A 15,509-nucleotide genomic window follows, 5' to 3' on the forward strand; every position below is an offset into this window, starting at 1 on the left:
TTTGAGTGATCAAAAAGATTCATACATAAAAAATTCTTAGGGTAAGTTCTCACTTGAAACAACAGTTGCATCATTTCTGGAGAAAAAGTGCTAATGCTTCCTAGACGATATAGTAACAATATATTTTTTAAAAACTCTCTAGGATAATAAATATTTTTGACTCATCAGGGATACAAAATTAGATTTGAAGAACCCAGCCAAAAAGAAGTAACTTGAAAGTAACGACGTGTTTTGAAAGAAAAATTGTTTTGCATGTTTGTTTTTGGACTTCCATTCTGGTTAAGTAACTGCAGATTTCTTTGGGAAAAAAAAAAAGAACTTTAATCACAGCACAGAGGGAAAAGTATGAGTAGATACTAGAGATTCAGTCCTGTCTCCCTCGCCCTAAGGAAGTGATGCTAGAACAGTTAGCATCTACAGAACTTAGTTTCTTCCGCAAAATTAAGGAATTCTAATTCATGTCCTCTAGTTGGTCGGTGAGTCTGTTTACTCACTCCAGAATATTCCTGCCTTAGAGTCTGTTCACTTGTTATTTCCTTTGCCTGGAGGGCTGTTCCTTCAGATAACCTAGTGAATTGACCTCATATCTCTTTAGGGCTCTCCTAACATATAACCTTATCAGAGTCCTTCAAATGCCTTATATGAAATTACCACCTCCACCCCACCCAGTACCCATACCTGTTTTCCCGCTTCCATAGCACTTCCCTTCTTCAGAGGTGTGTGCATGCTCAGTCATATCCAACTCTCCGTGATCCCATGGATGGTAACCTGTCACACTCCTCTGTTCACATGATTTCCAAGGCAAGATTACTGGAGTGGGGTGCCATTTCCTTCTCTAAAGGATCTTTCCAACCCAGGGATTTAACCCCCATCTCCTGCACTGGCAGGCGGATTCTTTAGCACTGAGCCACCAGCAAAGCTCTCTTCAGAGGTATTATTCGCTTACTGTCTGTTTTCTCTTACTTCCTCCACTAGAATATAAGCACCACAAAATCAGTGATTTGTCTATTTTATTCAAAGCTGTTCTAGTGTATGAAAAAGTCCCTGGCCAGGCACTGTGCTACCAGCTGTGGAGATACAAGGAGGATATGTTATCCATCCTCTGAACAGCTCAATATATGGGAGGGTCTCATATGAATGGACACAAGGGTGTCTATACATACACACATATGTACATACATGCAGATATATAAAGCTCTTTATATGTATCTTTACACCACAAGCTCCTGTGTCTAACTGTGGAAGCTGTGGGCAGCTAGGCAGCACCATTCACAGAAATGGCACCCTTTGGGATGCACAGTGTTCAACCTGCACCACCATACTCAGCTTCCTTGAGACTGAAATGTGTAAGACACAAAGCTGACGATGCCATTCCCATTTAAAATCTATTGATGTCTCTCCATTGTCTACAGAGTAAAGCCGTCGTTCCTGATCAGGTCCCTACACACCTCCCGAAGCAGCTTCACCTCCCAGCTCTTCACCATACTCAGCTCCACGCCAGTCAGTGTGAACTGGTACAACCCTACCACGTGTCTCTCCTCTACTCCGGACGAGCTACCTGTCCTTTGCTTTCCTGCTTCACGCTTTCATCCCTTTGGGCTTTAATTTGCCTCATGTAGGTTTATTCTGAGCTCCTTGTGATACGGTACTGTGAATCAGTCATCCCGTATCTCCAGCAGGTAACTCAGAGTTGAACAAACGAATTAATTATTCACCAAATGAAGACATGACTTAATTTGCTAATTCACAAAACAGCTCAAATATCAAATTATTATAAAAACTGATCATATTTTTTTTAAGTGAAAGAGGGACCAATCGGATCTCATCAAAGTCGATAAAAGTGATGGTATAAGAGTACAGGCTTCATTTTGCTATTAAACACCCAGGGATTGAGCTACTCAGTGATCATTATCTTTTTTTTTTTTTTTAAATCTTGCAAGAATGTTGGGTTGATGAAGGCTAAGTGCATACTTTAGACTTTATCTATATTCATTCACAAAAAATCAGGAGTTTTTTTGACCTACCTTAGAAGAAGAGCAACATAAAAGTGTTTATTTCCTTGGCAAGACAGTGAATGCCTCTCAGATTTACCCATCAGCAGCAGCCTCATCAGCCATGATGTCTATCATTAGTCTGTTAGAGAGCTAGCTTTCACCTACAGAACGGGAACCAAACCTATTTCTCTGGTAAGACATGATGTGGGACTTTGAAGGTGTTCCAAACACATTATGGGCTTCCCAGGTGGCACTAGTGGTGAAGAACCCACCTGCCAATGCAGGAGCCGCAGGTTCAATTCCTGGGCAGGCTATAGTCCATAGGGTTGCAAAGAGTCAGACATGACTGAAGCAACCTACCATGCATGCACACAAACACAATAGGCTTATTAAATAAAAATATAGCTTTGTATAATGAGACAAGAATTTGGGAAATATTTAACACAAAAGAACTGAAATTATTTGACATACTGAGCTCTGTGGCTAGTCTCTGGGCACAATCAGCTCAGCTAGGTTCGTTCTAATCAGCAGAAAACAGAAAAGGCATGACCCGATGCCTTCAAATCCTTCAGCTGAAGAAGCAAAATTAGATGACACAGTACCATCTCAGCCCTTGAACAAACTTCTCCTTTTATAGACTGACAGAAAGCAATTCTAAAAAGGATGTTCATTTTGGAAATGTCAGCACATGTGTTTATACTGAAATAATCACTTCTTAAAATAATAGCAACAGTGTTATATAAAGAACACTCTAATATATCTGTACTTTTTCTTTACATATCAATATAATGTTACGTGTGAGTCACAAAGTGGAATACCTTTTTAAGAACCATTTCTGAGAAGGCATTTGATTGAATTATCTCCCCCTTCAGTGCGAGTTGCTCAGTCATGCCAGACTCTTTGTGTACCCCATGGACTGCAGCCCTCCAGACTCCTCTGTCCACAGCATTCTCCAGACAAGAATGCTGGAGTTGGTAGCCATTCCCTTCTCCAGGAGATGTTCCCGATCCAGAGATTGAACCGGAGTCTCCTACACTGCAGGCAGATTCTTTACCGTCTGAGCCACCAGGGAACCCCCACCTCCCCTTACGTCAGATTACATTTAAAGTAACAGTGAGTTTAAAAATGAAATAAAAATCAGAAATTATTTCATAAAAGTTGTATTCTTATTGGGATTCAAGGCTCAAAAAAACTGTGCGAATTTTACATAGTTATGGTTTAGAGATTTTAAAGCCACAGCATAAAAACAGGAGCTGTCTTCATAAAGGAATCTGGGTTTATAGTCAGATAAAACTTTGATTTCAAAATGAGCTCTGCAAATTACCAGCTGTAGGACCTCTGGAGACAGACTAAACCTCTCTGGACTTCCTTTTCTTTATTTGTGCATAAAAAAGGGAGCATAGGGCAAATTAAACGAAAACTATATGAGTTTTCATAGAATCTGCCTGAAACTAGGCAGCCAGTGGCTTCCCAGGTGGCTTAGTGGTAAAAAATCTGCCTGCCAACGCAGGAGACTAAGAGATGCGGGTTCCATCCCTGGGTAGGAAAGATCGCCTGGAGAAGGAAATGGCAACCCACTCCAGTATTCTCGCCTGGAAAATTCCATGGACAGAGGAGCCTGGGGGGCTACAGTCCATGGTGTCTCAAAGAATTGGACATGACTGAGCACGCACACACTCACAGGCAGTCAGTAACAGCCTTTTCTTGCTCTTATCTCTAGGATTGTTCTCTACAATCATTTAAAAGACATTAACCCAGTTAGATACAAGGAAATTGAGAAATAAAGATCAAGAATTTTAAAATAAGTACAATGAGAAACACATAATCCCCATCAAAAACCTACAAGATTTCTTAGACAGAATAAGAGACACAGATGCATAGAACAATTTTATGGGCTCTGAGGGAGAAGGTGAGGGTGGGACGTTCTGGGAGAATAGCATTGAAACATGTATATTATCATATGTGAAACAGAACACCATTCCATGTTCGATGCATGAGACAAGGGCTCAGGGCCGGGGCAATGGGATGACCCAGAGGGATGGGATGGGGAGGGAGGTGGGTGGGGGGTCCAGGAAGGGGAACACATGTAAACCCATGGCTGATTCATGTCAATGTATGGCAAAAACTATTACAATATTGTAAAGTAATTAGCCCCCAACTAAAATAAATAAGTTTATAAAAAAAAAAAAAGATTTCTGACTTTTCTTTGATCATCAGATGCAACTTTCTAAATTAAGAACCATGATGTTTGAACCAGTAACAGAATCTGAAGGAAGTAACAGGACAGCTAACTTGCTGCCACATCTGTTCTTTCAAAGAACATCTAAGTGAAAATTTAACAAAGATATATGTCTCTTCATTTCCAGAATTCACAAATTGTTTTGCTTTAAGAAGAAGGGAACTTGACACAAGCAATATAATAAAAACAGGGGGAACAAGGTATTGTTTTAATTAGCTTAAATGTAATCGACAAGGAGCCATTTAAAAGAATATCCTTTTACCAGGTGCAGATTTTAGGGATGCTAACTAAAGCAAAAAGCTGCTACTGCTACTAATACATGTTGCTTTTTTTTTCCCCCACCCTCTGAGACTTATTATCAAGATCAGACAGGGTAGAGAATTCAGATACCATGTGAGTTACAAAATAATGTGCATTTACCAACTCTGCAAAAACTGACCTTGAAAAAAACCAAGTCCATCTCTTTAACATCTTCATTTGCTTTTCTCACCCTCTGCTCTACCCTTTCCCACTTCACTCTTACCGAAAGTATCATGACTAGATCTTTTTCTTTCAGTTTAAGGCTTGTTCCTGGTTGAATAGAAATTCTCTGAGGAAGGCCCTCTTTCAGATATTCGTATTCATTTACACTTTAGTTTGAAGGAAGCTGATTATTCTACTAGCATCACCAAATGAGGAGTATGAAGGTTTAGAACTAGAAAGAAGAAAAAGGGGTACAGAAATTAGAGGCTCTGGGTAAGAGAGCCAAATTTTACCTATTTAAAAAATAGTTTTGCTGAGGGTTAGAGTTAATTATAATAATTTGCTCTAATCATGTGCCTGTACTTCTCTTTTTCCAAACATTTATTTCATAATTATGTATGTCAAGTAGCTAAGGGTAATGACCCTATTACAGCATCAGAGGGAGAAAAAAAAATAAAAAAACCCAGATCAAAGCAAAACAGATGTTCTATGAATTGCTGGAAGCTGACTTTGTCACAATTACTGGATACCTGTCTCTGGCTTGGACAGTACCTCCACAGCTGAAATACAAGAAGAGCCTCTCTATGGCCAGCTCTTCCCGCTTATCTGAATTCACTGAAGCTGAGCTGATAAATGAGAAGCAAATGAATCAATGAAAATGGTTGAAATGAACAGTTCAAGCACAGTTCAGGAGCCTCTCTATAAAAATCTATTTGATGGAAGTGAACTCAGGTTGCTGTTCAAGCCACCAACCAGTGTTCTTTTTTAAAGACAAGAATAGCTAAACATATTGGGGTGAGGAGAGAGGCAACTTTGGCTAACAACTCCTGCATTTCAAATCAAGGAAAAATATTAAACTGAAGACTTAAGAGCATTCATTTTAAAAACCAGTAACATGTATAATACCAAATATTTTAAAACAGCATTTAATAGCATATTAAGGTTATGCTATGTAAATACAGTGTCAAAAAGTGAGCCACCAAGTCAAAAATTCAAACTATGGTGATGACTACAGAGGCAAGACTATGAACCTGAATGTGAAAGGAGATGAAAAAGAGATATGATTGGAGAGAGTCATCTTGTGGGTTAGTGTCTTGTTTGAAGGACAAGACAAGTTTAATCCCTCTCTGCTTATCATCTTTCCTAATATCTTCCTACTTCATTGTCCCCCTTTCTTCCTTCACACTACACTGGTGGCCAATGAGTTAAGAACTCTTCCTAAACCATGGCTTTAATTACAGAGACAAATGTGTTTTGGTTGCCCAGGAATTTTAAAATGTGCTACCTCTAGAGCACATAAACCCTTGATTTTATCACCTCTTTACCTACAGACATGCTTCTCACCTAACTCTAAGGAAAGTTCTGAAAGTGCCAGAAATAGATGCACATATGTGTTTTGAAATCCTTTCATCTGGTACATGGTGAAACGATGTTCTGTCTTCTTATGATGGGATACATTTTTGAATTGGGCATAGTATACTGGAATTTTGCTTGTTTGTTTGTTGCCCAGCTTTTGTGTTAATAGATTGCATCATAATCCAAAGGCAAACAGAAAAAGAGGAAGGAGAAATTAATAGTGAAACAGATACGCACGAAAAATCAAAGAGAAATTAAGAGAAGAACAGAAACACATGTCCACTGAAAGTTAACTCTGGGTAAACCTAAGGATAGTTTTGTTTTGTTTTAATTCTCTAGCAAGGACTATATACTAATTTGTCTGAGCCTAAAGTTTTCCTCAACATATTGTTACAAGTTTTGAAATGTACCTACATTTAAGAGGTCTCTGGAGAACATTCTTTTCACTTCACCTCATAGTATCTTATCACTTCTCAGTTTTTACACACACATATTCTTTCTTGAATGATGCTTAATTAACTATTGATGGGTCCTGGCATTCTAGGGCTTCCCAAGTGACAGCTCAGTATTCTTTACTAATCGTTTAATGAAAACACTTACATGAATAATGAATCTGGCATTTCCCTAGATACACAAGCAACTTTTGTAATAGTAATAAAGGCAGGCATATGCACAGTAGGAACAAAGTATCGTGGCTTCCAAACATTTTCACAAAGCAGATTAGAGAAGTTACGTTGAAAATGAAGCTCCAATTCCTGAGGCTGCTGTTAAAAGTTTCATATTAAAGTATACTATTATATTATCAGCACATAATACTAGAAGCATAAAAAGTGATTATATTTGAGAAGCTAGTACCATTATTTACTCTATCAGCTCCAAATGGAATAAGCATAACTTAGATTTTAGTAATCACACTGCCAAACCCTAACATCTGAAATAAAAGAAACACACATATTCGTAACATATGTACACACAAATTATGTATATATTATATGGCACAGAAAAACAAGTGTAATTAAAATGTCTGTGAAATTTATGATTCATCTCCAAATTGAACCTTTACAACAGTCTGTCTACTTTTACAGGTGAGAAAATGGAATCCCTGACCTTAAGATTTCGCTCCCACAAACCAGAATTGCTGTGCTCATCACCACACAGAGAAACTAAGTTACTACAACCAGTTATTTGAACAATGGGAGAAAAAAGTGTTTTTATACATGTTCAAGTGGAAGAATACGATTGTTAACAGACATTACAAGGCACTCATAGAAAAAGACCTGTTCTGTGAGTTAGAAATTCTAAACCTTGTCTTGTCACCACTTATAAAATGACCTTGGACAAGTCACTGAACTTCTCTGATCCTCAGTGTCTTCAATAGTAATATTAGCATAATGACATTTGCAATATTTATATTTCCTAGTTGTCACGTACTTATACTATACACTATCACTATTATTGTAACAACTATCTATCATTAGTAATACTAATTTTACCCTTCCTTGAGGCTCTCATCTGTCAAAATTTTTCAGTTCAATTTTCATGCCATGCAACCATATCACACCCTCAGAGTTGTCCTGTAAGGTAAGCAGTCTTTCTTATTACAGATGAAGAAACATCTCAGAGTGGCTAACTTGCTAGATGTCACATGGCTACTAAGAGTTTGAATGTAAATTTGAATCTAAATCTAGCTGCAAATTTGACTAGATTCGCAATATATTGCTTCCTCAAATATATCATATATATTTGTGTGTATACACATACATATATAATGTAAATATATAATACTTAGTGTCTATATAACATGGAGGTATATTATTCATTTTATACACACACACAAATACCCACATATAGGGTCTAAATTCTAAAATGTGCCACTAAATTTTTTTTTTAATTTCAAGACCTAATTCATGAATAGAGTAGCTATTTAGTCAATACTTGGGGAAAAAGAATTAGTACAGGGGAGGTAACCAAGATTGTTTTAAGTAAAGTGTTAATGAACTTTTGTGTCAGCAGTAATAATGGCTTAATTTAAATCCTCCTCTTCTTTAAGACTATGTTATTAAAAATTATGCTAGAGACAAAATACACATGGACTAGTCATGGGTGCAATTCTAGACACAGACTTGACAATGATGAAAAAGCAGCTCTAGTCAATAAATGAGGGCTAAAATCTAAGCCCATGTTGCAGTTAAAGGAGCAAGAAAGAGCTCTTCAAAAATTACATATGATTTGAGTTTTTCAAAGAGGTAACATGTTATCTTCAAAATTTTAAATTTCAAAAAATCTATCCCATATTTTATCCTATCAACACAAGATAATAATGCTTGTCGGGTTTTATTTCTCTTAACTGTTCTATATGAAAATGATAAAGGTGATAATTAGATAGTGACATTCAAAAAGAATGTAAAATATTGTATATTTCTTTTTAGAGTTGGGAAGGTGTGGGAAGTATTAAAAAAGAAGTCTCATTTCTCAAATGCAAATATTTAACTATGTAAAACACTCCATGATTCCCCTGATCTCCTCCCAAAGAACACAGGCTGCATGGAAAGATGCTGACACAAGTACCCAGTCAGAGCTGGAATGACAGGTCTGGGGAAGGAGATGCTGCTGTTTCCATTATCCATCGAACACCTTGGCAATTCTTATTTCATCCTGAGAATGTGATACTTACTCTTGTACTGCTCTGGCTATGGAAAGGGCCGTAGATCCAGTTTCATTAACGCTATCTAAGGTCACATTTGGCAGGTCATCATCATCACTGTCACTTTTACTTTGTCTGGGAGATAGGCCTCGGGGGTCCATTTGTGCTGGGAAAAAAAGGCATATATAATGAATTAAAATTAGTGTGCAGAAAGTTAACCTTGTCCTGGACCAACATCAAGCACGGAATGTCTCTTCTGTGTATATGACACACATGGTATCCTCTAGAAATCCCAGGAATTAGTGAAAGCGACGTAGTTTATGGACTGAGCACTCACTGACTCTTTTCCCTTGCTCATCTGATTTATAAAACCGCCATCAGCTCTTGGTAGTTTCAGGGGATGATTACAGAATAGAACGTATAAAATCCACGATATTACCAACTGCTGAGTGGTCAGAAGATGATTAGGTAGCTCGTGAGTTATTGTTCTACCTTCTGGCCCTTCTTCTTGCTTCTGCTGCCAGAGTTCTGGCCATTTTGTTGCATACTAACACTGCCCGGGAGGTGGAGAGCAGGAGGGAGAGGATTTGTTTGCTTATAGCTCTAATCAGAAGCTTAGAGAAGAACAAGGTTTACAAGAGTAATATCAAGGTGTAGGTGTTTTTCATATTACAGTGAATCCTTGTCTCATAGTTCATTGTTGCTGTAAGTGGAGATCTGAGAGCAGAAAAATAACAGAACTAGCAGCCTGTCATTTTAACTGTATTTACATGTGTTAGACAGTGCCCTTCATCATTATCCTGATCTTATTTTCCCAAACAGCATTTTCTAGGTAAGATTCTCCTTCACTGCATGCTTGCTGAGGCAAGAAATAGCCCCACGTTCTGACCCTTGTTGACAGGGACCCCCAGATCCTTCCAAATGAGAAGGTTACCATCAACATTTAATATATTAATGTATATTTTTCAAAACTGGTTTCACTTCCACCTCCTTCTCTTTACGAACAGCTTTAGCAACCACCAACTAGGAATTCCGTCAGCCCTCGCTTCAAGCACCAAAGAAGTACACCTTCTAAATTGAAAGCACTGTGCTAGCTACATAATTGCATTGCTAAAATATATGATTTCAACTCGCAGCCAGCTCCAACCAGATTCCTGCTCTTCAAGCATGCCTACGTAAGACTTCTAAAACCACTACGAGTTGCAAGGAAAAGCAAAATGAACTTAAAATCACAGTTACAATGACATTGGGGTACATTTACAGTTTCATTTTTTCCCTCTTTTTTTTTTGTTGTTTTTGTTATTGTGCATCATACATCAGGTAGAGTCGCAGGGAAATGCTGACTTTTCCCACTTCCTTAACCCACAAAATACAATTTCTTATGATTTTACCTAATACTGACTATATGAATAGAAAAACTATATCTAGAGAGTTGTGACAGGTTTCTAACTAAACTTGGTTAGGAAGGTGCTAATATCTGTTGAAATCTAAGGTGTGACTATACCTGACATACATTCTGCAAGTATACACATAGCAAAATGTACTTTGAGGAATCGAAGAGTTTAGTGAATGTTGGCTAAATTGAAGAGAAAATAATAAAACTAATCTAAAGTAGTGGTCCTTTGCTGAGGACTTATCTGCCCCCCAAGTGATATCTGACAACGTCTAAAGACACAGTGATTCATCACAACTTGAAGGAAGGGAGATGCTACTGGTACCCAGTAGGCAGATGCAAAGGATACTGTTAGATGTAATACGGTATGCAGGACAGTCATGGCCTCAAGACAAAGAGCCAGTCTAAAATATCAACAGCACCAGGCTGAGAAACTTTGATCTAGATATTTAAGAGTTTGGACAGAAAGGTATCACATCTGATAACTTTCAAATGCCTAACTATGTCCTAGTTTCAAAGTCTCTAGCAAAGAAATCAAATCATACATTGGACTATCCATCTTTTCTGGGTCTATCCTCAAATAAAACAATTCACTGTCATATGACTCATCACTGGTTACTTCCACCAATACAGACCTCATGTTCACACCAGGAATTATGCAATGATGCAAATTAAGTTCTTGAATGCTATCTTCATACCACATGATGAGACAAAGGCTGTTTCTTTTCCACTTGATCTCTAGAGAAGAGTTCCTAACAGAGGGGGTTGGAGAAATTCTTTGTAAAGGAAAGTAACCAATTTCACAACCATGTAATAACATATAGCTACTTAGGCATTCGGTCATTCCAAAGGCACTGAAGGCATTAGATCATTTAAGATTTATTTTGGCTCCAGGCAATAGAAACTGGCTCAGGCTGCCTTATATGAAATGAACGTGCATGCATGCTAAGTCCCTTCAGTTGTGTCCAATTCTTTGAGAACCTATGGACTGTAGCCCACCAGGCTACTCTGTCCATGGGGTTTTTCCCAGGCAAAAATACTAGAGTGTGTTGTCATGCCCTCCTCCAGGGGAATCTTTCTGACCCAGGGATTGAACCTCCATCTCTTAAGTCTCCCACACTGGCAGGTGGATTCTTTACCACTGTGCCACCTGGGAAGCCCCTGGAATGATACTCAGAAGCTCACAGAAAGGAAGGTAAAGACGAACAGCTAGCACTCAAGTAGCCCAAGACACAGGGATGATACAGACAGATCAACCAGAAATTCACAGATCAGTCTCCTGTTGGGCAATCCCCACAACAAAATGATTCTTTTAACACTCGTTCGTAACTGCTGAATTTAGTCAAGAAATTTAGTATCAGACTCACTGTGTGGTCTTACATATACCTGTAAACATCAACAATTCAACATTTAAAGTTCTTGAAACACCATGCACTAAGACTCCTTTGCCAAGATATCAAATGAACAAATAGCCAAAGAAAAGAGGATATTTTCGGTGGTCCCATTTTCATCAAGACAAATAGAGATCACTTGGGAAGTCACATCACTCAAGGAAGAGACAGGCACTTAACCAGCAACCAATCTGGCTGGGAAAGTTAGTCTCACTGCGTGACAGATTCCAAATAACTGGTGGGAGAGTTGATCATCTAAATTATGCTATGTTTATATCTTAATGAAAGCTTAAAATATGTTAAATATAATGCCTTTTCTGATGTACTTTTCAGGAACATTATAATTGAGGATCACTCTCCAATATTTTCAATAAATATTATGAAATACATCTGCTGCCATCATGCTGGGAAACTCTTCTTACTCATACCTTCAGCCAAGTTGAGGAAGTAATTAGAAAAGCTTCTTAAAATCTGCATTGCTGATTAGGTCAGATGATTAGCTAATCTACATAGTTGCATAATTCCACTCTATTTTTATTAAATGTGGGGTAAGGGTATCTACCCTTCCTAACCTCCAATAGTCTTTGAGTTTCTCAGCTCATTTAGGGAACACTAATTCTTTGAGGTGCCCATGGAGAGAAAATGGAAAAGTTACCAGGGCATTAGAACCAAAAACATACCTCTCTCTCTGAGTAAGATAGCACCAAGCGAAAGCACTGAAAAGAATGCTATAAGCATCTGAAAAGAATCTACATTTCAGATTTTGTTCCTCTTAAATGAAAAAGGGATCAGACAGCAGTAGGTGGTCTAACTCATTGCTGGACAAAGTGTCATCCCTGAGAGAGAGGTACTGGGAACATGGTGTGAAAGTCATTCCATGTCATGAAAGCCTGGGAGGATAACTGCAGAAATCCAATACCTGAACTTGAACCTATTTACTCTTTCAACCTATTTAGTCCTTCAAACACCCACCTATAATCACTGTCACCATGAAGATCACTCCAATGAATCTTGTCTCCTTGAGTTCATGCCCTTGTGTGACTGCTTCCCCCAGCAACTGTGGACTTGGCTAGATGACCTGAAGTCATTCTAGATTGAGTGGACACATTCCAGCCACTAGATGACCGCATTCACAGGAGTGACAAGCATGAAAACTGCCCAGCTAAACCCATTTCAAATGTTTGCCTTACAGAACTGTGAGTAAATAAAAGAGTGCTATCCAGTCTTGGCCTGGAGAATTCTAGAGACTGTATAGTCCATGGGGTTGCAAAGAGTTGGACACAACTGAGCGACTTTGACTTTCATGTGCCAGTCTACTAAATTGCGGGTTGATTTGTCACAGCATGCCAGGCTTCCCTGTCTTTCATCATCTCCTGGAGTTTGCTCAAACTCACATCTATCGAGTCAATGATACCATCCACCATCTCATCCTCTGTCACCCCCTTCTCCTCCTGCCTTCAATCTTTCCCAGCATCAGTCTTTCCCAATGAGTCAGGTCTTCACATCAGGTGGCCAAAGTATTGGAGCTTCAGCTTCAGCATCAGTCCTTCATATTCAGGGTTGATTTCCTTTAGGCTTGACTGGTTTGATGTCCCTGTAGTCCAAGGGACTCTCAAGAGTCTTCTCCACACCACAGTTGTAAAGTGTCAATTCTCTGGCTCTCAGCCTTCTTTATGGTCCAACTCTCACATCCATATATGACTACTGGAAAAACCATAGCTTTTACTATACGGACCTTTGGATATGGCTGCATGCAGTCAATTAAAACTTAGGAATTTATTACATGTGGGGCTACGGAGCACACTCTTCATAATACATTTGTACAACTGATATGCTGACGTCATTTGGCTTCAGAATGTCAGTTGCTCAAATATAGGCTTGATTCTTCTAGCATATCAAGATAGATGATGAGAGAAAAATTCCTAAGTAAATACAGCTTGACTCAGAGGACAGTGAACTCCAGGATCAGAACTGGCTCTTCCGGGTCTCACTCTACTTACTGATGCTTCCACGCTGCTCTGTTGTCCTACTTTTTAAATTTTTGTTACTGCTAATGAGACTACTTCTCTACATAGTAGCAAGTGTCACTGTCTATATAACCCCAATGAAGATTTAAAAATCCAATCAATTATGTAAATCCTGTGATGTGGGTACTGTGTTGATATACATGCAATTTATTCATTTTCCCAAAATTCCTATCTGCACATTTGACAGTGTAATGGCTTCTTCCCCCATTATATTAAATAATAACTTCATAATGTTATTATAATACCCTAATGCAAGGTCCCCTTCTAAGTGATAGTACCATCTCTGCAGCTTTCAAGACTGTTGGTTCTATCTTTTCATTTTCACTCCCAGCCTCTTAATTAATATTGACTGAGGGATTTTGGGGGAACCTGTGGCTGGTGATTTTTCTTTTGGCTAGCCAAAAATGAATTCTCTTATTTCACTAACACTTTGAGGGTTATTACATTCAATGGTTACACCTGATACACCTGTAAAGTCTTCCAATTTTCCTGACATGTTATCTTCAGTCCACTCTTCTGCAGAAGCGAAAGAAGCATTCTCCAGCACCGCACCATGAGTTTCATTTCACTTTCCGCATCAGAATCAATCACTAAGGTTTTTCATCTCTTTGGTGGTCTAATATTCATACTGTCTGAATCAGAACTATATTATGAAGAACTATCATCTTTTGAGATACTACCACATATGTTGCTTGGACAATAACAGAAAGTAATCTACATAAAATTCACCAAAAAATTCTTCTTCATTCAAAATTTTGTGATGCATCATTTTTGAAAATTTGACATTGATAATATATACAAGGTTGGAACAAGAACAGAGCAAAATGTGAATGATAATGACAATCATAGGTTATATAACGAACTCTTGATCAATTTTAAGCTCTAGTGATACGCCATACCAGAAGCTTTAACAACTCTGCACAGGGATTGTTAACTGTATCACTCTTTAAAAATATGTTAATATGTCTCTGGTCAATAAGGTGCTAAATTTCTCTCCTCCCTTGATTTCAGGGGTAGGCACACTAAGGCTTGTGGGTCTCGCCACCTGAATTTTATAGATAAAGTTTTATTACACCACGCTCATGATTTTATCTCCGGCTGTTTCAGGGCTACAATGACAGACTTGAGTAGTTGTCATGGAAAACCATATGGCTTGCCATAAAATACCATCTGGCCTTTTGGAGAAAGCATTTGCTGACTCTGCTGTAGACTGTTTACTTCTCTTGAGTCTCTCTCCCTCTTACTTTCTTCAACTCTTCTCTCTGCATATACCTAAATTTTAGGCCCCCCTTCAAATCTCACTACCTACCCTCTTATTTTTGTCTCTCTTTATATCTCAGTAATTCCACAATTTCTACAATTTCAGTTACTGTCTCAGTGGAGATGGACACTAAACTCATGTTCCCAGCTCTAACTTCTGCCCTCAATCTCATTTTATTTATATTTCCAGCATTCGACTCCACCTAAATGTCCAAAAGTAATTTCAAAGTCCAGTCCTATTCTTCTTTGAAGCCTCAGTGGAGACCCATCATTCTCCTGGCCACCCAGGTTGAGAGCTCTCATCATTTCCTGTGTGTGCCCTTCATTCAACCAGACACTAATTGCTACTGCATTCACCCCATGGTTCTTTGGAGGTCCCTTCCTTTCTTTTCATCATAAACTCAATAATCTTCCTCAAAGTACTGCTACATATTACATTTGTCTTCTATGGTATTGCTCTAGTCATTAAGTGAATGAAGGATGTCTAGAGAAATACAGATTCCTCAATCAGTCCTTATTCGAAAGCACTGAGTTTTTTCCACCACCTCAACAAAAAAGGTTCAGCAGCCCCCACTAATCATCCTACAATTTCATTTTTCATTTGGCACTCTTATGTGTCCTATCTCCGAAGTCCATTAATCCAGTTATTAATACATATGGTTATTCCCGTGTCTGCACAATTTAGTCAAAAAAATTCTACACCTTTCCTAAAGAACAATACTTTCCTTTATGAACCTCCCGTT

The 15,509-nt window shown here is 38.4% G+C and overlaps 1 protein-coding gene across 8 annotated transcripts in view; it reads right to left on the minus strand.

Annotated features, from left to right (window-relative positions):
* KLF12 (KLF transcription factor 12) overlaps positions 1–15,509 on the minus strand; it is a 617,863-nt gene that overhangs the window by 257,237 nt on the left and 345,117 nt on the right. For all 8 annotated transcript variants that reach the window (XM_081551692.1, XM_081551693.1, XM_081551690.1 and 5 more), the window contains one exon: positions 8,726–8,861. In XM_081551692.1, the coding sequence (XP_081407818.1) occupies positions 8,726–8,861 (136 nt within the window). The remainder of the gene's footprint in view (positions 1–8,725; positions 8,862–15,509) is intronic.

The sequence above is a fragment of the Giraffa tippelskirchi genome, chromosome 12 (assembly GCF_054371585.1).
Source record: "Giraffa tippelskirchi isolate mGirTip1 chromosome 12, T2T-mGirTip1v1.2.pri, whole genome shotgun sequence".
Classification (NCBI taxonomy): Eukaryota; Metazoa; Chordata; class Mammalia; order Artiodactyla; family Giraffidae; genus Giraffa; species Giraffa tippelskirchi.